Source organism: Canis lupus, chromosome 5 (assembly GCF_003254725.2).
Source record: "Canis lupus dingo isolate Sandy chromosome 5, ASM325472v2, whole genome shotgun sequence".
Classification (NCBI taxonomy): domain Eukaryota; kingdom Metazoa; phylum Chordata; class Mammalia; order Carnivora; family Canidae; genus Canis; species Canis lupus.
Genome location: NC_064247.1, coordinates 78,459,249 through 78,485,879, shown reverse-complemented (window position 1 = coordinate 78,485,879; position 26,631 = coordinate 78,459,249). Strand labels below are relative to the sequence as shown.

At 43.1% G+C, this 26,631-nt stretch overlaps 1 protein-coding gene across 24 annotated transcripts in view; it reads left to right on the top strand.

Moving 5' to 3' along the window:
• The window catches only part of ZFHX3 (zinc finger homeobox 3), a 525,132-nt gene that overhangs the window by 480,986 nt on the left and 17,515 nt on the right, over positions 1-26,631 (top strand). For all 24 annotated transcript variants that reach the window (XR_007410986.1, XM_049110732.1, XM_049110739.1 and 21 more), the window contains 2 exons: positions 15,175-15,308; positions 15,462-15,662. Coding sequence is in view for 23 of the 24 variants with exons in the window: in XM_049110732.1 (XP_048966689.1) it covers positions 15,175-15,308; positions 15,462-15,662 (335 nt within the window). In the remaining variant the exon portion in view is untranslated. The remainder of the gene's footprint in view (positions 1-15,174; positions 15,309-15,461; positions 15,663-26,631) is intronic.

The following is a 26,631-nucleotide window of genomic DNA, read 5'->3' as shown; positions in this document are numbered from 1 at the left end:
ATTATATGAATATGGGAATCTTAGAACAATGCCTGGCATATAGGAAGCTCTATGTTAGGATGGTTTTTGTTGTTATTTTAATAATTTAGTTAGATGAGGAAAAGTAGTGGGGGTTTCTGTTTGGGTCCTTTCCTATGAATGTGAAACTGTTGCCTGGCAGGTGTGGTTTCTAGGAGTTTCGAGAAGCTGAGGGGAGGAGCAGCATATAAGAACTTAGTAGGATCACGCTGATAGTATGTGGTGTGCATTGCCTGCATTCTGTGTGCTACAGACACTGAGTAAATGACAACATGTAACTGCCATTTGCAAAATACCCACTGTGCGCCAGGCTCGTACCGGGCATCTCACACGTGCTCCCCTAATTCTAAGACTAGTTGAGGGCAAGCTCGCTCAGTTGAGGGTAAGCTCGCTCGGTTGAGGGTGGTTCATTTAAATCACATTCAGAATGTTGAGAATTCAGTGGGAGTGTGTCCTTACAGAGCTAGTGGACATGCCAGGCCATCAGGAGCACCATAAATATGAGCTCTTTAATAAAGCCCCACTTTCTCGTTCGTTCGTTCGTTCATTCATTCATTCATTCATTCATTCATTCAAACAACAGTCTGTACTGTATCTCCAGAAGATAGAGATGAGACAGAGAGAGAAACCATGGATGAATAACTCAGAGGTGCCCCTTACCAGTCACGTAGTAATAAAGTGAGAAGGGACAATTCTTTCCTGACTCCTGCGAATGATCCTCTTTTGACCCGAAGCATAATTTTGTCTATGTTGTCTGAGTGTGTAATGACAGGCTTTATTAAGGTACTTGAGCCGATTTGATCTTGGAATCGATACAGGTGGCAGCAACCTCTTCGCAGCTTTCTTTGGGATCCTTACTATTTTATAAAAAAGAAATATCTGCGTTTGTTCCATTTATGCCCTAAATTGAACTGTTCCTATCTGATTAAATGTGATGGGGAGTGCTTCCTCCTAGCAAATAAATAAATAGTGATTTCACAATTTGTACTGTTGATTAGTGGCCGCTCACGGTGCAGATTAATAATATTTCAAATGAGCCTGGATAATTGACATTTTCTCGGCTATTGATTACGTAGTTTGGGGTTTGTACAGGAATGGATAATCTTTGCTAAAAATTTTTAGTCATTTATTTTTATATTGGAATGGGACTCCTGATTTCCTTTTTGGTGTCCGTTGGTCATCCTCTTTGGGCTTCTTTATTTAGATGTCAGGTCTTTGACCTCAAGTGGCAGCAAGGCAAGATAGTGGTTTGAATCACAGCAGCATCGATTCCACGGCCCGTGGCTGGATCCCAACCATGAGCAGGGCACCGGGCAGAGTTCCACCGATCACAAGTTCCATGATGACAGGCCCTGCCTTCAGGGAGCGTAGCACTCCGTGGGGATTTCAGGAACAGACCTAACCATCAGAACCGTGTTCTATAGGCCAGTGCTGCCCCTTGGAACTCCCTGGGCTGATAAAAAGGTTCTGCCTCTACACAGTACAGTACGGTAGCCCTAGCCACGGCGGCTGGTAAGCCCTTGAAGTGTAGCTAGTACCACTGAGGCAGTAGATTTTATTTCATTGCAATGCATTGAAATGCAGCTCTTTACACCCTGAAAGTGCAGCTGTAGATAATCAAAAGGAACAAAACTACCCCTGAAAGGATGCACCCCAGATACTCTAATTTCCCAGTTATTGTTAAGGCCATATTAAGCTTTACCTGTGTACCAGGCACCGTTCCAGTGCATCACACCTGCTTCCCAGCGGGCATGCCAGGAGTCCTCACAGGTGCACAGGTACTGATCTCTAGGGCCCTTGAGTTGGCCAGATGGGGCTGGGGGCTGCTGAAGCAGGGACCAGTTGGATTTTCATCTGCCCACACTAACTTGCCCTCATTTTCTGCGTACACCGTGACATGAAAGAGAGTTGGGAAGCTCTGCTTTACACACGTTCCCGCCTCTCACTCTGTGAGATAAATGCTGTGAGTAACCATCCCCCGCACCCCTTCCTCAGCCCCCTACCACTGTGCAGAGCGGTAAACTGAGCCCGGGAGAGCTAAGCCTGTGCAGGGCGCCAGAGGCACACACACGGGTTCAGATTTGCAGACTGGCCGTGCTGCTTAGGACAGAGCCTGAGTTCCTACAGGTATACTGTCCCATCTCTCCAAGAATGGGATTTTTCAGCATGATCATTTGATCTTGCTTTCATCTCCATTTTGGAGAGTAGCATTCTCTAAAGTTGTACAGCAGCAACAGTAACATGACAACGACTTGCTTGTGCAAGAATGAGTTGGATCGTCCACCATGAATATACTTGGTAGTAAGTCCACATCTTGCTCAGTGGTGAAGTGGACCACTCAGCTAATGGCCTTGGTCTCTGGAGCCTCGGGCATCTCATCTGTAAAACATGGAGAGGTGACACCCACCACCACACCCTGGGGTCCATGATGAGAGTTCTTGAGGGTTCCACGATGGCCAGTGGTGGCACATGTACAAATGGCGGCCTTTGATAAGCCCTTCAGAGATTGCATCCACGCACAGTGAGTGTAAAGCACTCTTGTGGGCCAACGGAGGGTGCAGGAAGGTTCTTTGAAGCTAAGTCTCTTTCCTAATGCACAGCAATTTCCACCGTCCAACTTTGTGGTTTTCTCTTTTGAAACATGAAAATGATCCCTCGTTCTCTTTTAGCAGTGTGTGGATTTAAAAGTGTGTGTTCTAGATTGAAGAGCCCCCAGTGTCGGCAACTGAACAATAATTAATGCAGTGATTATCCAATCAACCATTAATTGCTATAAATTAAGTGATATACAATTAATGTGATGCTTTATCACCAATAATTAGGGGAAAAAATTGAACTCTTGGCAAAGAATCATAGCAAGATGGTTATTTAAATCCTGTAGCCGCCATGGTTTCCAGCCACAGAGCACTAAACTGGATCTAGTTAAGCTAATTTGAGACAAGATGACCAGGGGGTGTTAGTGCTTTAAAAAACAAAGGGCCACAGCCCAACTGAAAATGCCAACATGATAATGCTCCAGAAATCTCTAACTGATGTCCATGTCTCTATTTTTGGAAGATTTTGAGTTATAATTGTAGTTCGAGTGTTGTTTTTCTAGGGGAATGGCCTGAAGGGACTTTATTTTATTAATTTTTTTAAAATCCATGATGCTCACCTAACACAGAGCAATTAGTGCAGTGGAGCGTCCCTGATTTGAATCCATGGAAGATTGCTATTAAAGGAGGTATTAGCAGGCCGGCAAGGTCTGGGCGACTGTGAGGGAGAAGTGTGTTTATGGAATATGGTGCTGGCAGGCATGATTTCAATCGGGTTTGACATGTTTAACATAAATGTATAGTGTACAGCTCTTGCTGCATATGAATAATTCCTACAAACCCACTGCCTTTCTAATTACTGAGGTTGAAAAAAAGCGGGTCAGGCACATCCTGGTGGAAATCTATTACCAGCCGTCCTCCTATTCTCCCTGTTGTTTACAGCTTTGTATAAATAGGGATGCCACTGTATGGAGAACTTAGTGCCTCAAGTATAATCTGTGACAGAGAATGGAAAGGGGCTGGAAAGAAGTACCTTTTTTTTTTTTTTTTTTAATTGAGTCGATTAAGATAAAAGAAAGTATATGCTGAGAGGAAGTGTTACGGGTTTGGAGTAGCTCTGGCCAGTTAGGAGCCAGGAGCCCCAGGCTGAAGGCCTGGTTCTGCCGCAGAGATGAGCCACATGACCTCAGGTCTCTGGTCCATAGTTTCAAAATCTGTAAAATGGCAGGTTTGTACTAAATAGGTTCTTGCAGTTCTGGAACTCCTTAAAGATAGAATTGGGGGAGGAAGAGTTGCACAGGAGAATCTTGGAGAATATTAATTTCTAAAGTTGGAATGCTGGTAACTTGCCAGGATTTCCCTAGTCTCCCACCAGTTGCGATGGCGTGGGCCAGGAGTCTGCACTGAGTTCACGTAGGCCCCTTCGGCTTTTTTCCATGAGGGTCGAACCACGCCAGGCCGCCTTCCTTGGTGGGGTAGCAGAGCTCTACATGCTCTCACCTGGTCCTGTGTGACTGGAGTGCATCACCCTGTGTTGTCAGAGCCCCGTGTGATGAGGACATCAGAGGAGGAGCCCCTGGAGATTCATGTGGGTGCCTTTGAGTAACCACCCATCCCAGCTCTGTTTTTGGCTAGAAACCAGGCTGTTCACCACCAGCACCATACCTCTCTAGAAATCATTTCAGCCTAAATCTCTGTCCTTCTGGCATTTGGTTCTATTTTTCTACCTCACCCAAAAGTAAATTTGTCTTTGCAGTAGGGTGTGTGTGAGGGAATGCTGGGAGCCTGGCTCACATGGCTCCTTTGTGGTTCACATTCCTGCCAACGGAAACCGTTTTTGGTTTTACGTTTCACACACGGATGGGAATTGTGCAGCTATGTGGGCTTTTCCAGAGTCCTCTGTTCCCTTTCTCCACCTCCATTCCCCACTCTCTTTTTTTCTTTCTTTCTTTTTTTTTTTCCAGGCCGCTTTCAGTATAACTTGGCTGCTTAAAGTCACTGCAGGCAGAAATCTGCCTCACGATTGGAAACAAACCATTCGAACTATTTTTATGTTGGGAAGCAAAAATAGATACAGGGTGTGGTGTATCTCTGGACTTGCCTGAATTCCAGTAATTCAGAGGTCTTGGCTTTGAGAATTTATATTGTAAATTCTAAGAGAGGGAGAGGGACCACATCAATTGAGCAAATATTTTTGCATGCAGTAACAAAATTAGCAGAGGTAATCTAAGGCAGATACAGGATATGCAAAAAAGTAAGGAACTCCCTTTTTGGGACATCATATGTAATCACATAACCGTGGTACAGTATGATGAGAACACTCATCCAAGGTATAAAGGGCAGTAGAAATGGAGATTAAGGACCAATCATTTTTCATCACTGTAGAAAATACCTTATAGATTTACATATTACTTTTGCAAGGGGGCCCATGTGAATCTTGCTCTGTTTCAGTTTTAGCTTTTGTGCTGATGGGGGAAGCACTTCTGTTATTAGAATCCTTAGTATTTGATTTAAAAAAAAAAAAAAAACCACCATAGTGCCTTTCTCAGAGGATATCTGAACATTTCATTAGACTTTCACATTCTTCCTGGCCCAACATTCTGTTTTGTAGACTAGAGAAGTATGACACATAGATGGTGAACACCTGGGGGCCAGATTTGTGATCAAATCACAATTTGCCTTGTGGGTCCGGGACATACTCCCCACCTCATAAAGCTAAAGAACACATAACATGGTAGCTTGCTCTTATTATATGAAAATTGGAGAAGACGACTTGAAAATCCTGTTTCTCTCGTTTTCAGACAGGATTGTGAGTTCTTTATGATCTGAGTTTTGTGGTATTCATTCACTTGTGTGTGTGTGTGGGTTTGCTTCATAAGACTTTCTTTTTTAGAGAGCAGTTTTAAGTTTACAGCAAAACTGACAGGGAGGCACAGAGATTTTCTATCACCCTCTGCCCCCACGCATACATAGCTCCCCCTGACAATCAACATCACTCACCAGAATGCACTTTTTTTAAACCAGTGATGAACCATTGACACGTCAGAAATCACTCCAACTCCACAGTTTGTCTTAGGATTCACTCTTACTGTTGTACATCCTGTGGGTTTGAACAAAAGTATACTGACATATATCCATCATTATATATATTTTCACTGCCCTAAAAATCTTCCGCGCTCTGTCTCTTCATCTCTTCCCCATGTGGCATTCATTCATTTCTATAATTTCCAGCACTTAGCAAGGACTTGATACCGTTGTTTGATTAACAGTCAGTTTGGTTAAATAACGTGACCATAGACATTTTCAAGTCCAGGACATTCTACTTTCTGTTAGACATCAAACCTGTGGGTTAGTAGGATTGCTCCATGTTAGTATATAGAAAAGGCAAATTTTGGGTATCTGTGCTTCTTTAACAACGAAGCCCCTCATGGGCCCATATTATGTTCCAGAGCTCTTTCTAAAAAGGAAACCACAGCAAGCAGTGTTTGAGCTCTCACTGTGCGCTAGACTCTGTGGTAGGCTTTGTATGTCCGATCTCTTGCCAGCCTTACACAGAAACCCTGTGAGTGAACACTGCCATCCTACTGTGGATGAGGAAACTGAGAGCTCAGTGTAGTCAAGTAAAATGCTCAAGGTGACACCTCCAGGTTGGGAACCAAGGTGTGGTGAGCACTGCAAACCTCTGCGATTCGTTACCTAGCAAGAGGGGGGCTGATGTCTTTGTATAAAGGGAACTCCTGTCACAAGAAAACATGAGGGTAACATCAGCTCTCAAGAAGTCCCTAAAGGTACACAAGAGCCACATCCCCACCCCTTTGCACAGATCATTCATCTCAGCCCTTTGGAATGCTATGCGCAAATCCTACATGGGACTCTGGGTACTGAGAGAAGCATTGATATAAATGCGTACGCGGTTCCCCCTCTCTCTACTGTGAGAGGACCAAGACCAGGCCTTTCTAGTGGTCTTAGTACTTATTTTCCACCCTCACAGGGGCTTGAGTGGTGTCTTAGATTCTCACACTGCCCTGCCAAACCTAAACTAGCAAGAACAAAACAAAACAAATCCCCAAAACAGACAAACAAAACAAAAAACAACCCTGGGCAGATCACGGGGGATGAAACGGTGCTGAGAAGTTCAGTTCAGAGCTCTTGGGACCTGCCACCAAGGCTGGGCCTGGATTTTATTGTTGATTTTCACAAGTTCACTTCTATTCTAAAAATTTAATCTTTTAGGAAGATAGGTTTGGAATGGAGAAAAAACTGGAAGAGTATTGTTACAGTCCAGTCTCTGGGAATCTATGCTGTGTTGGGGCTCAGAGACCCTAACTAACCTAATTAATATTTGATTTGATGGGGACTGGATGAACGTCTGTTAATTAACTTTGGCCTGGTCTCTGAATGACCCACAGTGCCTCTTTGTTTTGCCCTACATCTTAAACCTCTGAACTGTTTCCTCTGTCATTTCAAGGGTCTCGGAGGTCCTTTCCACTCTGGTTTTCTCCAAATCCCTGGTCTTCACAATCCTGTAATTAGGCCAGGGGGCAGAGTGATAGCGCAGCTCCTACCTTGCCCCCTGACCATGGCCATCCATCTTCAAGGAAGCCGTGACCACAGATGGCACCTGGGCACAGCTCAGGAGGCTGTGCCAGAGGGAGCCGGCAGACTTTGGGGGAAACTGACAAGAGGCCAGAAGTGGGCCGGCTGGTTAATACCTCAAAGTGAGGGATCAGGGCTGGCACATAAGCCAGGCTCATGGTGACAGCCCAGTGTCTAGAAGTTATTAAATAAAGTGACAGCCAATATTGGTCTAAAAGGTGGTCGCCGGTGGCTCTGTTTTGTAAGGGTGGCTCCTTCTCAAACTTGATACACGGGGGCAAGGTATCTTGAAATCGAATTGCGGGATGGCCCTGGGGGAGCTCAAATCAGTACAGTTAAGCAGCCTTATGCATATTTCAATAAGGAATTAGTGTAACAGATTGATGCCTCTGATGTAGGGCTTAGCACTATTTTTTCCCCAAAGATGCAGAGCAAGAGCAGCAGCCACTTGTCTGCATGGGGCCACCATCCCACCTGAGGCTGCTTACTGGGAAAGCAGAGCTCCCCCCGCCCCCCAGCCCAGTGTGATCTTCCTTTCCCAGATTGCTGACTTCAATGCACAGGGGCTATGGAGGATCTCTGCGTCCTTCCCAGGGGGACCCTGGGTTGATGAGGCCCGCTGGTGCCAAGACCAGGCAAGCAAGCACTGGCAAAGTGGAAAGAGCCCACAAGTGTCTGCCCCCTTTTCACTGAAATTCTCCAGGACAGATGGAAAGAACAAGACTAGCGGGTCCACCACCTGCTGGGTCCCCTCATTTAACTCTGGTCCCCACCAATTACAGAAAGCATTGACTCTGATGGTGGTTTTCAAAATATGGTCCATGAGCCATCAGCATCACTCAGGAACTCACTCAAAATGCAAATTCTCTGAATCAGATGTATTTTGGGGGGTGTGGCCTGCTATCTGTGTTTTAACAAGGCCTCCCAGGGATTTCTGACACACACTTGAGTCTGAGAACCTTGGGGCTATGATCTTAGGACATGCTTTGAGGTTTTTGAGAACTATGTCTCCTCTAACTGAATGGCAGGTCCTAAGCCCCTGCTGGGTGCAGTAGGTACTGAGCTCTCCTGAAAGGTTGTCGTGCCTAGAGAGAAGAGGCACAAGTCCTGAGTTGGGCAGATATCATCTCCTACAGCAGGACTGGAAGGGAGAGAGGTTTGGTCAGAAAGACTGGTCACAATGAGGAATGATTCAAGGCCTAGAAATCGTTCCCTGATACTGGCTACAAGTAATAGGAGGGAAGGGGACACAGTATCTTTGTACTGTTGCAATCTCCTGTGAATCTATAATTATTTTCAAATAAAAAGCAAAGTAATAATAATAGCAGCAACAGCAATATGTAAGGTCTTCTGCATTTCCAAAGTGCTGGCCTGTCGAGTTCACATCTGACTTGGAAGAGAAAAATAATTAGCTGTTCCCTGAGTATGAGTTACACCCATCTGTAGTATTACTCAAATTTTCTTTGAAGCCCTTTATAGAAACAGAAAGACATGTCTGATAAGTTGATGATAACAGTGTGTCTTACTCTACACATTGAGGCATATTCTTACACTTCTTGAGTAGGTGGTTGCACTTCTCTAAAACGCTTTCTAGGGATGTATACAAGTAGCATAACTTGCACTTAACAGAGAATTAGACTGTGTCTGAACAGAACGTTCTTTCGTAACCCCACTGGGCTGGAGTTTGAGACATCCCACACCTCTGGGGCAGGGAAAGAAAAGGAGCCCCAGCTTTGTTTTAGCCACAGCATGGAGACCACCCCCCTGGGTGCGTGTAACCAGTGTGCACCTCTGATTCCTCTTTGAACCATCTTTAAGTGCTTGGAGGCAGAATGAGACCATGCATGTTTAAAGACCAAGTTGGCAGCAAAGCAAATCCTTTAGAGGAACTGTTGTTGCCTGTATTAGGGGAGGAAGAGAGTTTAGCCAGATCGCTGGCCACTTATTAAGTGCAGTAGTTCCATAGGAGATGCGAGTATGAAATCCTAGCCTGTCCTCTGGGGAAGGAACTGCCAGCAAATGCCAAGAGCGCCTCCACTTTCAGTGACAGTATAAAGATCACAAAGTCCAGAAGCACAGATTACCCTGTTGTAAGATTGCGTTTTTGTTGTCTGGAGGAAGTATGAGGCTCCTGAGAAGCTGAAGGAGAAGACCTATGGAAAGATCACACTGTACCTTTCATTTCATTGTAATTATGAGCTGAAATGACCATTTTCAGATCTAGGGAAGCTTCTGAGTCCAGTGTGCTGAGGTAGTTATCCCAACTCAAACACTGATAGGGAGGTGTGTGAATTTTTTTTCTCCTAGTCAATGGAGATAGATGAAAGATTGCTGTAAATTTCTGGGGCAGGTGGCAAGCTGGTTTACCGAACGCAAGGCGATGAGAACCTCTGGCTTACGGAAAGTAGCATGAATTAATAATCATTTAATTGGCTCCTCCATTATGTTGCTGGTTTGGGAGATGGAAGTTTAGATGGAGGGGCTGTCAGTGGTACTTTAGCTAAGGTTTTGACGGTTGAGACGTGGAGGTGGCGGCTGCCTTTGGCTTCTCCACAAGGAGTAAATGTCTGGCAGCAGCCAAGGCCCTCGGTGGGCTCACCTTGGGACCCCCACAAGGTGGAGGATCCAAATGCCACCCCACCATGAGGAGAAGAAATGCAGAAGAAAACTCCCAGCAACATGAACAGCTCAGTGCGTGCCCAGGAGCTCCCTGAGGGGGAGGTCCCCGGGCAAAGGGAGGTGGCCTTTGGCACAGATCTGCCAGGCCAATAGCCTCATTGGTGTGTTGAGTGATGAGATGAATTTTGTTTGTGAAATATAAAAACTACTTCCAAGTACTGTAGTTTTTTGGGAGGACAAGTTGATGTCTTGGCTGATAGTTGGAGGAAGCAAAAACTTCTACTTTATTTCCTATTTTTCTTAAACTTTCTTTTTCATGACTCAGCAACTCCATGCCTTACCTGGCTTCAGAGTTGTACAGACCACATCACCAGATGACAAATGGGTCATTAAGTCCACTGGTGGTCTGTTGTATCGTGAGTACATCTTTCAAGCCTTCTTTGGTCAAAATTTCAGTGACTCAGATTTTAATTCATTAGTGAGGATTGGAATTGGAAGACTGGTTCTATCAGGTGACATTATAGAGGCTGTGTTTTCAACCATTCTTGGCCATTCTATAAGCTCCCTAAGTTTATACTATTCTTACCTCTTTTTTAAAGTAAGTCACTTCATACATGAAACTTTATTCGGCTTGTTTTAATTATTTTGTGTGCCTAGAACTTAAGACTATTTTTTGAAAATTGCAAGCAAAACCTGCATGATTTCAGGTAGGTGCTCCTCTTCTCCCAACTTCCTCTAATTAAGTATGACAAGAGGGTACCTTTTTAAATAATTATTTTTAGAGGCTAAATACTTTCCAAATATGTTAAAAGCATGAGTAATCTGGAAGTTGATGTCTCTATGCATAAATGATCCTTCCCCCCACCCCCCCACCCCCTCCCCAAGGAAGCCATGCCTCGACAGCTGTGTTTCCTTTGGGGATAAAATTATTTTGCCTCATGTATAGAGAATAAAATAGTCATGAATCAGGTCTGCCTCTCTTAGTATTTGTCTTTGTCAGTTGTGGTGGCCAACCCATCACAGTTCAACAGGAAATGGTGGCTTTTGGCCTAGAAAGCCAACTTTGAATTTTTCGTACCCTATAAGGAGGACATGCCAGTCCTTTCTGTGCCTCATCAGCAAGTTGGGTAGGACAGCCATAACCCCTAACAAGCAAGGCTTTTTCACTCCTTATAGAAAGTTGTGTGGCAAGGAATGTACAGCTCACATACTATCAGGTTGTGGTAGGGGTTTGACCCACCATCCCACCATCACTGTTCCATCTGCCTAGCTTTATAGAGTATGAAATCTGTAGCATATGCACTTCTGTGGTTCCTTGCCACATTTCTATCCCCCCTCCAAGTGCCAGGAGCCCAGCATGTTGCCTGTGGAAGATTCGTTGAGTTTTAACACATATTTTTGTATGATACAGCTGCCAAAATGAGAAAATTGCTTTAACCAGCAAAGTTAAAAAAAAAAAAAAATACCACCTGATGTTTTGCACAGTATGGATCCAAATATCAACGTTTTCATGGACAGTTGAATTTAAATGCTGAACTATTTAATTATAATATTAAGAATAATGTAACTACCTGACAACCTTAGAAAATGGGAAAATGGTCCATGATTCCATTACCTAAATACAACAATCATTTTCTTCTAGTCTTTTCAAGTACCTGTTTTTTTCCATAGCTATATCATGGTGTAATGCACATTTTATCTTATTTTTTCTTCTGATAAGCGTTCTCAGTAACTTTCTACATTGGTTCACAGCTATCATTCTTAATGTCTCTAGTATCCAGTAGAGGAAGCTATACCATTGTTTACTTGACCATGCCGTGATATAAGAGACCTAGATTGTTTCCAATTCATATTGTCATTATTATAAAAACCACTACAGGTAGTAACCCTTCAAGTTGTTTGACTTTATGTTGCCAGTATAACCCAAAAGTTCCAGGCACTGTTTAAACCAAGGCTTGTCTCTGAAGTGTATGTATTTTCAATTAACTACTGTGATGTCATAGTGGCCTTAAAGTGACCAGTAATTGATTCTTTAAATAATGTTTCCTAGACTGTGACATCTCTCCTAGAATTTAAGTTAAAGTTTAGAGAAGTCTTTAAAGCAGAAAACCACAGTACTTTCTCTCTTGGTATTCATACAACCTCATTCACTTAGGCCTACAATGTATGCTAGTGACAGAACTAAAATAGAAATTGATTTTGAGACTCGGGCCCTTTTGAAGTAGTTCAGAGAGAAGCAGCTTGAGGAAGCCTCAGACTGTGGCCTGTAGTCAACCTTCATCCAGCATGCCTGTGGAGAACTTGCACAACTGTTTGCACGTCTACAGAAATTGTGTAAAAAACGTCGGTGCCATGTCTTGATAGGGATCAATATTGTAATGCCTGGGGTTAAGCTAGGAGGGGGGCTGTCAGCCTAGTTAACCTAACTCTTAGGAGCAGTCCCCACATCACCCAGGGAAACACAATGGGATTGTAACTGGGTGTTAATGGAATCTATTACAAGAGTGGCACAGCTTTATCTTCAGGGAATGAGCTAGTGAGCTGCAGGTGGCTGATGTCCACTTCTAAACAGATGAGATCTAATAAACAGTGCAGGGTGTCCAGGATAGAAGGGAGATGAGCCCCAGAAGTTTTTACACCAGTGGGTTCAGTGTTTCATATAATAGCAGGGCTGATGTGTTATTGCAGAGAAAGAGGAATGAGAGGGAAAGTGCTGATTTTATTTTTTAAAACACTTCATAAGACACGTTAGCTTGAGCTCACAAAGGAAGGTTTAGAATTCCAGAGCAGGGCAGCTTCGGTGGCTCAGCGGTTTAGCGCCGCCTTGAGCCCAGGGCGTGATCCTGGAGTCCTGGGATCGAGTACCACATCAGGCTCCCTGCATGGAGCCTGCTTCTCCCTCTGCCTGTGTCTCTGCCTCTCTCTGTCTCTCTTTGTGTCTCTCATGAATAAATAAATAAACTCTTTAAAAAAAGAAAAAAGAAAAAGGGTAATAAAAGTTCCCTGCTCCGTGCAGGGGGAAGGAATAGTGGCTTCTGAAGCCAGAATTCTCACCTCTGTAACCTCATCACAGTTCACTGTGGATGGCACCTTGAAGGAAGAGGATGGACTCTGGTCAGATGAGCAAGCTGACACCACACTCGGCTACCCAGTGTTTGTCTTGCAGTTCCCAGGGAGTAAGATGAGTTGGCTGATCTATCCTCTGCTCATCCACTCACGCAGCCGTGCAACTGTGCAATAGACCACCTTTCCAAAGGGGGTTAGTGGCAAGCTGATTGAGAGCATTTACAGGATAGTGGTATGGTCCCATAAGAGAGAGTGCTGTTTTAGGTCAGGCAGACTAACAAAAATTGGGGACTGAGTGTTTGGAATGGCATCTCTATCTTGGTTTGCCTCTAGTGGAAGGAAGAGCAAATAGCAGCTCTTTCCTAACTCTAAGCACAGCCGTATTCAATGCCTATAGGTTGCAGGTGGAAATGGGGAAGGGGAAAGGATGGCTATAACAAATAAGCATCTAAAGTATCTCCTGATGCTTCCACTCACCCCATCAGTAGAATGCATTTGAACTATTAATATAGAGAGGATAACCAATAAGCAAAAAATGAAAAATGGAGAAAAAGGAACCTTCTGGGAGTGGGGGGCATTTAAGTCCCTGAACCATTAGTTAAGGACTCCTGTTGTGGGAGTGTTCAGGTAGGAGCCCATGACACCGTGAGGCCGGAAACCTGCGACATGGGGTTCTTTGAGGAGCCGAGAGATGGGAAGTGGGCCGTGGGGAAACTGGTCTAGAATGTTACAGCACCTAGTTAATCGGCAGCCAGTCCATCACATTAAATATCCAGCCGTCATGTATTACCTTTCAAGTGAAAATGAATAACTCCCATTAAGAGCAAAATGGGTTTGAAGTCGATTCGAGACAGATTAAAGTACTGTTATGAATGTGTGTGTTGGGAGGAGGAGGGGTATGTGTATAAAATGCTTGTCCTTGTACTTTTTAAATAATAGATGCCCTACAAACTTATGTAGACCAGGTTACCAAGATACTGGGGTTTAAAGGTCACAAGATGTGCATTCTGGGAAGAGCATCAACTTCCTGGAATATTTCCTGCATTTAGCAGTTTTTTAAAAAAATTATTTGGGCCTTATGATTTTAATGAATAAAATTGATTTTCTAAAATTGTTCATTAAAGCACACATCTATAATGACAGCATCTTGGTATCCGTGTCAGAACAGATTTCAATGTTGAGTGTAAAGTAGAAACACAAGCTAGGTACTAGACTGGGTGAGACAGGCAGCCGTTTCATGAAAGGGCAAAAATTAGGCTTTCTAAACCAGTGGCCTCAATGCTGGTCAAATTATTTTTCAGTGAGGGGAATGGGTATATATTTCTCACTACCATTTTCAGGATTTTAATAATCATTTTTAGCAAAATTACGAAAAATGAAGTTGTATCCAAAATAAATGAACTAATCTTCAAATACGGACCAGGTTTTGGAATAACCACATCTAACCATTTTGGGATTTGTGTTTACACTGGAGAAACCCTATTTATCCTGGTTAAACCCTTAACCCAGCAGTTTTTTTCATCAAAATCTTCCAGATCCTTTTCCAGAGAACTCCTCCTACCTATACTTCTGTACCCACTGTTTATTACTTAAGTCTCATGTGACTCTCCTCACTAATTAGTGTTTTTTTTTTTTTTTTTTTTTGGTAGAATGGGGTTTGTTTTGGGTAAGCAGAGAGACCTTCCCCCTTACCACCCACTCTGAAGACAAACACTGGTGCCTGGAGCATTGGCTAGATTATAAGTTGGATTCATGTCCTACCTGTTCCATTCTCCAATTACTTTTTCCCCAAAGCAGGTTGCTAAACCCAAACTTGATTTTTTTCCCCCCAAGTATTTGTATGCAGATATCTGTGTGAACCTTTCTCAGGTCACATTTATTGGGTCTCCTGTGATGTGCTGTGCTGTGATTCCAAGCACTGGAACAGTAAAGGTGGGAGCACATAGTTGATCACCTCTGTGCAGAGTGTGTCTGGTACTCAAGTTGACTGGTGGTCGGCAGAGCAACTGGTGAGACTCTCCCATCCACTCTCAACCCTACTGCCCTCCATGGGCCAGCAGGATGTGTGTTGTTTGGGGGAGGTCAGTACACTGAATTTAGATTAATCTACCTCAGAGCATTTTAGTCCATTTCTTTATCTTTCTTCCTTAGTGAGGAAAGAGGAACACTTGCTTCTTTTCCAGCATGCTTGAGAAGTCAGCCCGGATGCTCATCCTACTTGAATTTTGGTGTTTCAAGAAAATCCTGTGCTATAAATGAATGTTGATTTTCACCCAACACAAACCCTCTGGGAGCTGGCCTGGCCTGGCTGCTATATCGCATCTTCTGCTTTTTCTTGCAGCGTCGTCCAGCCAGGCAGAGAAGGAGCTGACAGATTCTCCTGCAACCTCCAAACGCATCTCCTTCACAGGTAGCTCGGAATCTCCTCTCTCTTCAAAGCGACCTAAAACATCAGAGGAGACCAAACCAGAGCAGGTGAGACCAGAAGGGGCCTTGCTGACGGTAGGGGGGAGGGGAGTGTTTTAGACACCAGCGGGAAACAGACTCTTGGGTGGGTGGGCTTGGGGCAGACAACAGGCACTGATGGGAACTGAAGATTCAGCCCGAGGGGTGGGTGTGTCCCCACAGATGTACCAGTGTCCCTACTGCAAGTACAGCAACGCCGACGTCAACAGGCTCCGGGTGCATGCCATGACGCAGCACTCCGTGCAGCCCATGCTGCGCTGCCCCCTGTGCCAGGACATGCTCAACAACAAGATCCACCTCCAGCTGCACCTCACCCACCTCCACAGCGTGGCACCTGACTGCGTGGAGAAACTCATTATGACGGTAAGGCAGCCAGCAGCAAGACCCGTGGCTTCTCTTTTCCCAGAGGTCAAAGGTGACATAGGAGCGTGGACAAGATCCTGTGTTGTTGGTTGAGAAAGCCAGTATAGAGTTGGAGATGTCAAAAATGATCCTAGTTTTGTGACCTTTGTTCTTCTGTATCTTCCTTAAACGTGGCACACCATGGTGTGACTGTGGCCAACGGCATGAATATGTTTGTGTTCTCCACTTTCCCTTATTATCCTCCCTCCTGGTCTGGTACAAGGTCTAGATGAACTAACCATTTACATGAAGAAACTGTTACTTGGACTCGCCAAACTTTCATAAGTAGGTTGTGTTCTTGGTTGCTCTTAATCTCATTTCATCCTCACAACAGCCTTGGTTAAGAGTTTGACCTGTTTACATTAACAGAGAAAATCTAGACTCAGAAAAGTTGGCTAACTTGATGGCACTTGTAATGTCAGAGTTGAGATTTGAACCCGTATTTTCCAACTCTGAGTGTGACCCTGTAATGTGAGAGTTTCTCAAGTGGATACTTTGATTCTCAGAACAGGAGGATGGTCAGTGGGATAGCACATGTTGATTCATGGATAAGGGCTTTGCATTTTGGACATGATGTTGCTGCACCTATAAGTTTACCGTAAAGATTTAAATCTAATTGTACTGTGAAGACTTTTCAAAACACTACAGGTGGATACATTCCTGCTTTTCTCTCTGTGGTAGGGCTGCTGTGCAAGCCCATTCCTGATCACTAGTGGAAAAACTACCAGAGAATTACTATTCTCACCTCTAACTTATTTCAACAATAGAGTAATAAGTTAATTTGATTGCCTTTTTGTCTGAAGATTCCCAGAGAGGTATTCTTTCTAGGGAATTCCATGTTACAATGTGCAGGTCACAGATACATAACCTCTAGGCATTTCCCATTCCATTTGATTATGCAAGATTAATGAATAATGTTCCAAGTAATGTTTAGTCATGAGGTACATACAATCGATAATGCATCCAGACAACTTTAGCAGCCATTGGGAAACCTGAAGGTGACCTAGCATAAGTTTCATTTCAGAAATCTTTTCAAGTATAAATTCACTTTCCGTGGATATTTTCAGATAGATTGGTGAATATCGTGAGAAGATTGTGAGTGGAAACCTTTTCCTTTGATTGGATGAATTTCTATAGGTATTGGCATTCTCACCAGCCTTGGAAATAACAATGGTTATTTCTCAGGCCTCGTCATACTTCCCACCGATGGCCTGGAACCACAGGACCTGAAGGAACAGGAGATGTGGGAAACATTTTCAGTATCTAATGACATTTTTCTTTTGCTCAGCTATTTCTCCTGTTTAATATAAATCTGGTCTAGGAGATGTGGGTTTATAGTAATCCGTGAGCTTATATTAAATCTGTGATCTATAGTAACTTGAATTTATAGTAATCTTTTTGGAGACTCCAGTGAAAGTGATTCTGTAGCCTTACTGAGTTATTCTCTGCACAGTAAAGTTGGACAAACTCTGTTAAGACCACCACTGAGGATTCTGCATATATAAAATTGTGTGTACAATGCCAGGGAGCTGAAGAACACCTTCAAATTCATATATGGAACCAGGCTAATAAATCCTGTTCTAGAAGAATCCCTGACAGCATAAATATGGAGGAAAAATGTACTCCCTAAAGAGGTTACACTTGGTACCTTTTACTGAAACCCCTGTGTACCTCGTGTACCTCATCTTCCCACAGCAAATAACAGGAGAGTTTTCTATAGAAGTGGAGACTTTTACGTTTTAAATTTTTAATTACAGTATAGTTAACAGGGTTATAGTAGTTTCAGGTGTACAATATAGCTATTCAGCAATTCTACATGTTAACTCAGTGCTCAACACATCATGATAAGTGTATTCTTAGTCCCCATCCCCTTACCCCCATCTGGTAACCATTAGTTTGGCCTCTATAGTTAAAAGTCTTTTTCTTGGTTTTCTTGGTTTGTCTCCCTCTCTTTTTTCCTATTTGTTTTGTTTCTTAAATTCCATATATGAATAAAATAGTATTTGTCTTTCTTGGATTTATTTTGCTTAGGGTTACACTCTCTAAATCCATCCATGTTGCTGCAAATGGCAAGATTTCATTCTTTTTTGTGGTTGAATAATATTCTGTTGAGTATACATATGACATCTTCTTTATCCATTCATCTGTTGACGGACACTTGGTCTGCTTCCATAGTCTGGCTATTGTAAATAATGCTGCAGTAAACATAGAGGTGCATATAGCCTTGCAAATTAGTGTTTTTGTGCTCACTACCCAGTGGTGGGATTGCTAGATTCTATTTTTAACTTTTTGAGGAACCTCTATACTGTTTTCCACTTTGGCCACCAGTTTGCATTCCCACCAACAATGCACAAATGTGCCCTTTCCTCCACATCCTCGCCAACACTTTCTCTTACGATTTTGATTGTAGCCATTCTGATAAGTGTTAGGTGGTATCTCACTGTGGTTCTGATTTGCATTTCCCTAACGATGAGTGATGTTATGCCTCTTTTCATGTGTCTGTTGGGCATCTGTAGGTCTTCTTTGGAGAAATGTCTGTTCATGTCTCCTGCCCATTTTTTAATTGGTTTATTTTGCGGGGGAGGGGGGAGTGTTGAGTTCTCTAAGTTCTTTATATATTTTGGATACTAACCCTTCATTGGATATGTCCTTTGTAAATATCTTCTCCCATCCAATAGGTTATCTTTTGGTTTGTAGATTGTTCCTTTGCTATGTTAGAAGCTTTTTATTTTGATGTAGTCCTGATAGTTTATTTTTTATTTCCCTTTCCTCAGGAGACATATCTAGAAAAATGTTGCTACAGCTGGTATCAGAGAAATTACTGCCTGTGCTCTCTTACAGGATTTTTTTAAAAAGATTTATTTATTTTAGAGTGAGAGAGAGTGTGCAGTGGGAGGAGCAGAGAGATGGAAAGAGAGAATCTCAAGCAGACTCCCCACTGACCTTGGGGCTCCACCCTGACATTATGACCTGAGCCAGACTCAAGAGTCCAACATTTAACCGGCTGAGCCACACAGGTGCCCCTCTCTTACAGGATTTTTATGGTCTCAGGTCTCACATTCAGGTCTTTAATCTGTCTTGAATTTATTTTTATGTATGATGTAAGGAAGTGGTCCAGTTTCATTCTCGTGCATATTGCTGTCCAGTTTTCCCAACACCATTTGTTGAAGAGACTGTCTTTTTCCCATTGGGTATTCTTTCCTGCTTTGTTGAAGATTAATTGACTGTATAACCATTTCTGGGTTTTCTTTTCTTTTTTTTTTTTTTTTTAATTTATGATAGTCACAGAGAGAGAGAGAGAGAGAGGCAGAGACATAGGCAGAGGGAGAAGCAGGCTCCATGCACCAGGGAACCTGACGTGGGATTCAATCCCGGGTCTCCAGGATTGCACCCTGGGCCAAAGGCAGGCGCTAAACCGCTGTGCCACCCAGGGATCCCCCATTTCTGGGTTTTCTGTTCTGTTCCGTCGATCTATGTGTCTTTTTTTGTGTGTGTGCCAGTACCATACGGTTTTGACTACTACATCTTTGTAGTATAACTTGAAGTCTGGAATTGTGATACCTCTAGTACTTCCTTTTCAAGATTGCTTTGACAATTCAGGTTTGTTTTTTGTTTTTTTGTGGTTCCATACAGATTTTAGGATTGTTTTTTCCAGTTTTGTGGAAAATGCTGTTAGTATTTTGATAGGGATTACATTAGATTTATAAATAGCCTTGAGTAGTATAGACATTTTAACAATATTTGTTCTTCCAGTCCCCTGGCATGGGATGTCTTCTCATTTCTTTGTGTTGTCTTAAGTTTCTTTCATCAGTGTTTCATAGTTTTCAGAGTACAGGTCTTTCACTTTTTCAATTAAGTTTATTCCTAGGTACTTTATTATTTTTGGTGCAATTATAAATGGGATTATTTTAATTAGAAATGTATACATTTCTGAAAAGTGTGCAAATTATGGGAAATGCACTGATCATAGGAAGTCACTCTGCTAGCAACAAGAGAAAGTTGATGGATTCAGAAGCAAGTTGAAAGTTATGAGAAATGTAATCATATAATAGTTTCACTCTTAAGGGTACATATAAGGGTGATTTGCTATTCTCTATGTGAGAAGATGGAGTTACTGCATGGCTGTCAGTATTGAATTGGCTTTTCAAGCTATGTGGATAGTTTGCAGTGAAGTGAAAAAGCATTTCCACCTTGATCCTTTAGTTCAGCAGGAAAAGATGAGCAACCAGGGTTAGAGGGGAATTTGTGGCTGTAACTTAGGGTGAACCCAGAATCCTGTTTGAAGATTGCAGTTTGCCCTGATGAATCAAAACAGATGTCACTGTTCTTTCTTTGGAAAGTTTGGTGTTAAAATGGAATTTTCAATTGTTTTACAACTAAGTGATTATAATAAACTTGTGGTTAAAATCATGCCCCTGGAGGGTATTTTACTGTAATTTTATTAGAAAATTGGCCATGGGAAAGTATTCGTTGGGCTTTCTGACTATACATCTGCTTGTTCCTGGGCAACTGGAGTGGGAAACTCTGAAAACGGCATGATGAGAAATGCCCCTCAAATCAGAGCTCCATTTTTAAAAACACATCATCATTAAGGAATAGCCAGTGTATGGTCATTCATCCTGCAAGAGGAGAAAGTTATGTCTGCTTTGTCCCTGAGTGGCTAGGATGAATGGCAGTGAGAGGAGTGAATTCTCCTTCCTTGCCAACTGGTTTGACTGTTAGCTGTGGTCACCTGCAGAACAGGAAAAGCCAGAAAAACCCAAATAGACAATTCTTGGTAGACATCGGGTATGTCCAGGGTATCTAAAGCTATAAATTCTGATAAACATTTTCTGCTGTCTGGGTCCAAGGTCACAGGATTTGGCTTGAATTGGGTTTCAGTCCTTCTAAAAGTAAATTTCACCCTGATAAATGGAAATAGATTACTTTCTACACAATGTCTTTCCGTTCAGTTGTAAATGGAGAGTGTTTTGAGGAGGCTTCATTTAATAATACCTTATCAGACAGCTTTCAGGAACCTGCAGTGTCTAATATGTCTGTTGCTATGGTAACAGCTGCTTGCTTATGCTCTGCATCTCATATCTGTGTCTTCCATGGGCCCCCTTCTCTTTACCAATGAAGGGGCTTGAAAAATATTCTCCACTGGGAACAATTGCAGCTCTGGTCCCTCCACTGTGGAAACTGCACCCGCAGCACTTCATTCCGCTTGGCCTATGGAAACAGACCTCCAAAGAGTGTCTTTATATACGTCATATGAAAGAAGGAAATCTATAAAGCCTAAGGGCGATGAGACAAGTGCCCCTCCTGACCTAACCGAGCAGGCTGCACCAGTGTCAGCTCCACAGAACTCTCACCTACTTACAGAGAAGTTAAGAGATTTCAAATTGCCAGTGGGGACTAGGAGCCGCTTTTCTGTGCCCTCATTTTCCTACTCTTTTGGGGAGGGGACATGGTTCTGGCCCCTACATAAGAATGGAAAAAGACCACCTATCATGCATTTCAATACTCTTAAATTATTCTAATTGATCACTATCCTTCTAAGTGACAGGACATACCACTGGGCTCCTGGAGTATTAATATAGGGGAATTATTTTTGTTCCTCAATCACTTAACAAAATATGATCTCATACTGGAGATGGGATGGGTTCCTAAGCAGCCCAGGAACACCGTTTTTCTGGCCCTTTATCTTTTCTCCCTTTGGTAGTTCTTAATTATCCTGTATTTTCTGACACACACACATTTTCCTTCTCTGCTCCTGGCCCTGTACCCTGCACTGCCTGCAGTTTTCTCTCTCCCCGCCCCCCCCCCCCCCCCACTCAGGAGCAATAGTTTATCTCCTGTGATTTTTTTCAGTCATTTTCTGTGCCTCCCTGTGCTCTTATGCCTGTGCATCTCTGAGTTCCTGGGACAGGCTGGCTGGCTGGCCCCCCCCTCACTGGGGCAGCGGGTAGCCACTAGCCCTGGGGCTTTTGCACCTGCGTGGGTACCGCTCTCACTTTGTCTCTATCTCAGAGGAAGGTAATGAAAATAATCGGGCTTCATTAATTCCAAGCCCTGTGAGATGATAGCCATTTGGAGCCTGTTTGCCAATTAGATGGTCTAAATTAGAAGTGACCTTGGTATACTGCCACTGCTTGCCTCTCTGAGTCTAATGAAGCTTTTCTCTCCAATCCATTCTCCTTCTCAACTCTCTTTTCTGTTGCCCTGTTTGTATGTGTGTGTCAACTGCTCCTGTGTTTCCTATTCTCATGCTCACCTCCTTATTATTATTATTATTTTTGTCTTTCTCATTCATAGTTTTAAAACTCTGGTTAGGACTGTGTTGGTTTCTGGCTCTGTAGGGTTTTTTCCCATGAGTTTTAGGTTAAAGAAAAAGGATAGACAATCACATAGAAGACATTTAGAAAGGAAACAAGCAGAAAAACTAGGCCTTCTAACCTCTGTGGTCCAGTGCCCAGCCTGGCACATTTGGAAAATAGTAAAAAGGGAAAACAACTTTGAAACCCTGCTGCCAAGAGGTGCTCTGGTTTGCTGGCTGCAGAAAAACAGCAGCTAGCAGGCCCAGCGGCTGGCTAGGTGCAGAAGTGCACAACCCACCTTCCATTGTAGCCTTTAGATACACCACTAGCTAGAATGTTTAGCTCTGGAAGCAGTTGGGTTTTAGCTTCATTTTTTTTTAACCTAACCATTTCCTTACAAGGATGTAGAGACTGGCCAGGTCTGTATCAGGACAGCCTGTCTGAGGCTTTCTCTTTTCCCTTCCACCTGAGGTTCTTCATTCTGTTGATTTTCACTGAAAAGTCAAGGATGTGAGGCTTTCTTGGGAGTCTAGGTTTTGGCAAATGAATTTTTTCACTTGGAATAGTGAGCCTTTTAGAAGGATACCCTAGTTAGGTGAGCAATGTCAAGTAAGGTTGTAGGGATGAGGGTCTCAAAGAAACTAGATTCAACATATTTTCTAAGAAAATACCTTTGCTCTCTAGCATGTGGAACACATTGCTTGTATCGATCTAACCTGAGACAAGGTGGCCTTGAGAAGTCAATTTGCAGGGACAGACCCATGAGAACTTAGCATAGTATATGTACCTCTTGACTTCTCGGGGTGCTGTATTTGACCACTCCACATCCAGGACAGGAAGAGATGAGGGCTTCTTATAACTCCAGCTGCTTTTACCAAGAAAGATAAACACTAGTGGCCCCTCCCAAATGTCATAATGGGACCAGACCCATATCCAAGCCTCTTGGTTTTAGAAGGAGTGTCTTTGGGGCTTTAGGGTCCACTGACCAGATAGAAACCTGAAAGGCATCAAATCGTAATCCAAAACAATGGTGAACCAAACAGCGGTAGGAACCTAGGTATTTATGAACTTAGGTCACCTCTGGGTGACTAAAGATCGTTAACTTGAGTCCATGGATTTTCCCTTAGGGAGCCTGTGATTTCCTGAAATTATCTACAGTAGTCTCTGTGTGAAAGTATTTCTTCAGGTGTCTGCAGCCTTCATCAGATTTTCTGAGGTTATGATCTCTGGAAGGTTAATTATTCTGGCTTGTGAGTTTTTTGGGCATAAGGACAGTGTCTGACTGTATCTTACAAGCATGTAGTATAGGGACCCTGTACAATATATAGTGAATGATGGTCAAATGGATGGGTGAGCAGAATCACTTGAGGCCCCTCCTTCTCAACACTAAGTTGTTTTGAAATTGCTTAAGCTTGAAGACTTTTAGTATCAGTGTGGAATGCTTTTATTTCTATTGCTATTTATGAGAACTGTTTATACTTGAAGATTTCTAGCATCAGAACTCCACATTTCTCTTACATACATGAGACCTGTAAGTTCGAAAGATACCAGAGCTACTGTTTCCCAACTCTCAGCACCCCAGCTCAGATAATTGTTTTTTTTCCTATATTCCCATCGACTCTGCATACTCTGAGGAGAACATATGTGGCATCCAGAAGATTACCATGGAATTGCCATTTGCCTGGCTAAGGCCAGTCTTGGAAGACCCAAATTCTGAGGAAATAATGGCTCTAATCAATTGAATTTTCTTACTAGAGCAAGGTTTGTTTTACTTTTGGTTAAACGTTTTTAAAGATTTGAGAGAGAGAGATTGTGTGTGTGTGTGTGTGTGCGTGCGCACGTGTGCACGCATGCAGTGCATGCACATGGGGGGTAGGGACAGAGGGAGAGAGAATCCCAAGCAGACTCCTTGCTGAGCACAAGGCTCACCACGGAAGACTTGATCCCAACACCCCAAGATCATGACCTGAGCCAAAACCAAAAGTTGATCACCCAACCAACTGTGCCCTGTGGGTGCCCCAAAAGTCTGTTTTAAACAGTCCCAGGTCCCCTCTATACATTGAGTATTGGGGACATAATTTAACATATTTTATGTTTACAAGTGTACAGATTAAGAATCCATCTACATGGATGGTATAGTGAAATGTAGAAAGTATAGTTGTGTGTATCCATTATATATTGTCATCTGGCCAAACCTGTAACTTTTTGTTTGGCTTCTGAGCCTGGGATGGAGTAGAAGTGGGGAGAGAGAAGACAGAGGGAGGAAAGAGTGTTTCCATGCATGTGTTTTCTTTGGAGAGGAAGGTGATGCCATCCAGTTATTGGAGGGCTTCTGAGCTTTGGCCACATCTGGGATGGCTGTGGTTATGCTGCAGTCAGGTTGTGTCCTCTTGTACACCTACATGCTCCAGTGCACCTAGCGAAAGGGAAGGTCTTCATAGAACTGTGCTTAGTACACTTGAGTGACTGCCCTTCCCATGACCTTCAGCTGTCCATCAGATGCTGTGGCTAGAAGAGTCTGAACCTTCCACACCATTTGGTAACCAGATAGGACTGGAAAACAAGGGGGATGCCAAGGCAAGTGTTGAAGGAACTCCATGTTTGGCAACTCTCCTTTTCCTTGGGGAGCAGAACTCCTCCATGAGCTGTTGGCAGAACTCTATGGCTCTTTACAAAACCTGCAAAGTTTGAGTGAAAAGCTTTGGAAACTCATGGGAGAGGCAGGCCTAGACAAAGGCATGGGAACTTTAGTGTCTGAGGATCACCATGGGGCCCTCCAGTAGCCTGTGCAAGAAAGAGGCTTCCGTTCTCAATCTCTGTTGAGACACATGTGCCACCAGAATTTCTAGATCCTCAGGATTCCCTTTAGGGACATTCCTTTTTGCCCCCTGGGAATTCCTTGCCCATCAAAATTTTATATCCCTTTTAGCCCCCAGAGGGAATTTGGGTACACTGCAGATGAGAAGATGCAGGTAGATAAAAGTAATTACTTAAACACATATGGGGCAAGACTTACAGGTTTGGAGGCCCAGATTAAGATGCAGAGGAGCATGTGAGGTTGATGATTATATTTCGGGAAGAGTTAATTGATGGAAGGTGAAGGCAGACAAAGAACCTCTGCTTACTGCCTTCTTGAATCCCAATCAGGAATTATGATTAAAGTCGCGGCGAGACAACAGAGGGCTGATGAATTGGTGTCTTTTTTTTTTCTTTTTTGCCGTCATTCACACTTGATTGACTTCAACCTTTCAAGTGCAAAAGTCTCTCTTTTCCATTATTATTCATAGCCATCTGAGTTTTTCTAATTAAAGTGTATGAAAACAATTACTGATCCGTCGTACTGAGTCTGTTAGAGGGGATGTCTGCCTTACTGTAATGCGTATAAAAAGCCCACAGTTTTCTATAATGATGTGCAGCTGAGGTGTTAGATAATTTTATTCTTTTTTACTCTGTAGGGCTTTTTTTTTTTTTATTTCTCATGATTCATTTTTCATAATTCCTAAAGATCCCTGGAAAGGACTGATCCTGCAGCTACAACCGAGAAAGGAGGTGGGGGGGAAGTCTTTTTTCCTTTCCCTTTCTCCCCCTCCTGCCCCCAACCTCGTGCTCCCCCTTGGCTGAGGACTATAAATTAATCGGTGACCTTTCACTTCTTGGATTCCCGCTGGACTCCCCAACCATACTGGTCAGAAATGCTTTCTATTAAAAAGAAAATAGATGGAATGAGTTTGGCAATCTCTGCTCCATTCCTAACGATTCATCAACAGCTAGCCTTAACCAGCTGCTGACGAGCTTTGTGTGAGGGTGCAGATGTCTGTGAGCAGGAATTCTCTGTCACACACATTCACCTGCCATGCACCTGCTCTTCAGAAACACGAGCTTTCTCAGAACCTTTCTCCATAGTGCCTGTTGCTTAATGTTTGTACCTACAAGCATCTGGGTTGCTGAACCCCTAAATGTACTGAGGAGTTACCTTTTTGGTGTTCATGGGGACAGCTGTCTGGGTTTCCCCTAGCACTGGAGCCTTTCACCGATGCTTCTAGGGAACATGTCAGCAAGCTATTTTGAGCAAGTCCAGGATCTTCAAACCATTAAAAATTAATACTAATTTATTTAATTTTGAGCAGTAATCTAGATGTTCCAATCTTCGCAACAGCAAGTGAAGATATTATCAAGATACCTGAGTTTGATGGGAAAATTATTCCTTCAGGTAGGGCTGGACACCATGTAGAAAGGTTAGTGGTGTGAGTGAAGTTTCTGTTCAGTTCATTTCTCAGACTGTCATCCAACAGGAGACCATTTCTTATTCATTTAGCAAGATCATCACCTACTAGCCCTCCACCCTATAGCAGGCAAAGGAATATTACTTCTTTTAAAATGAAGAATCTTTAATTCTTATGTTGAATTTGAGGGCTGCTTATCATGTAAATGTGGAACAAACGATAACTTCTTCAGACAAACTTCTGGCCACATGTCAGAGAAGCCTAGAGAAAAATATCCAAGGATCTAACCTGATCCAGGCTGATTCTGGAATTGCCGTATTAGCAAACAAACAATAGCCATGGTGAAGGTGGGGCTGCCCTAATGTTAAATGCTGTGCAGGGTACCCTTTGTGGCTGGGACACTGGCCA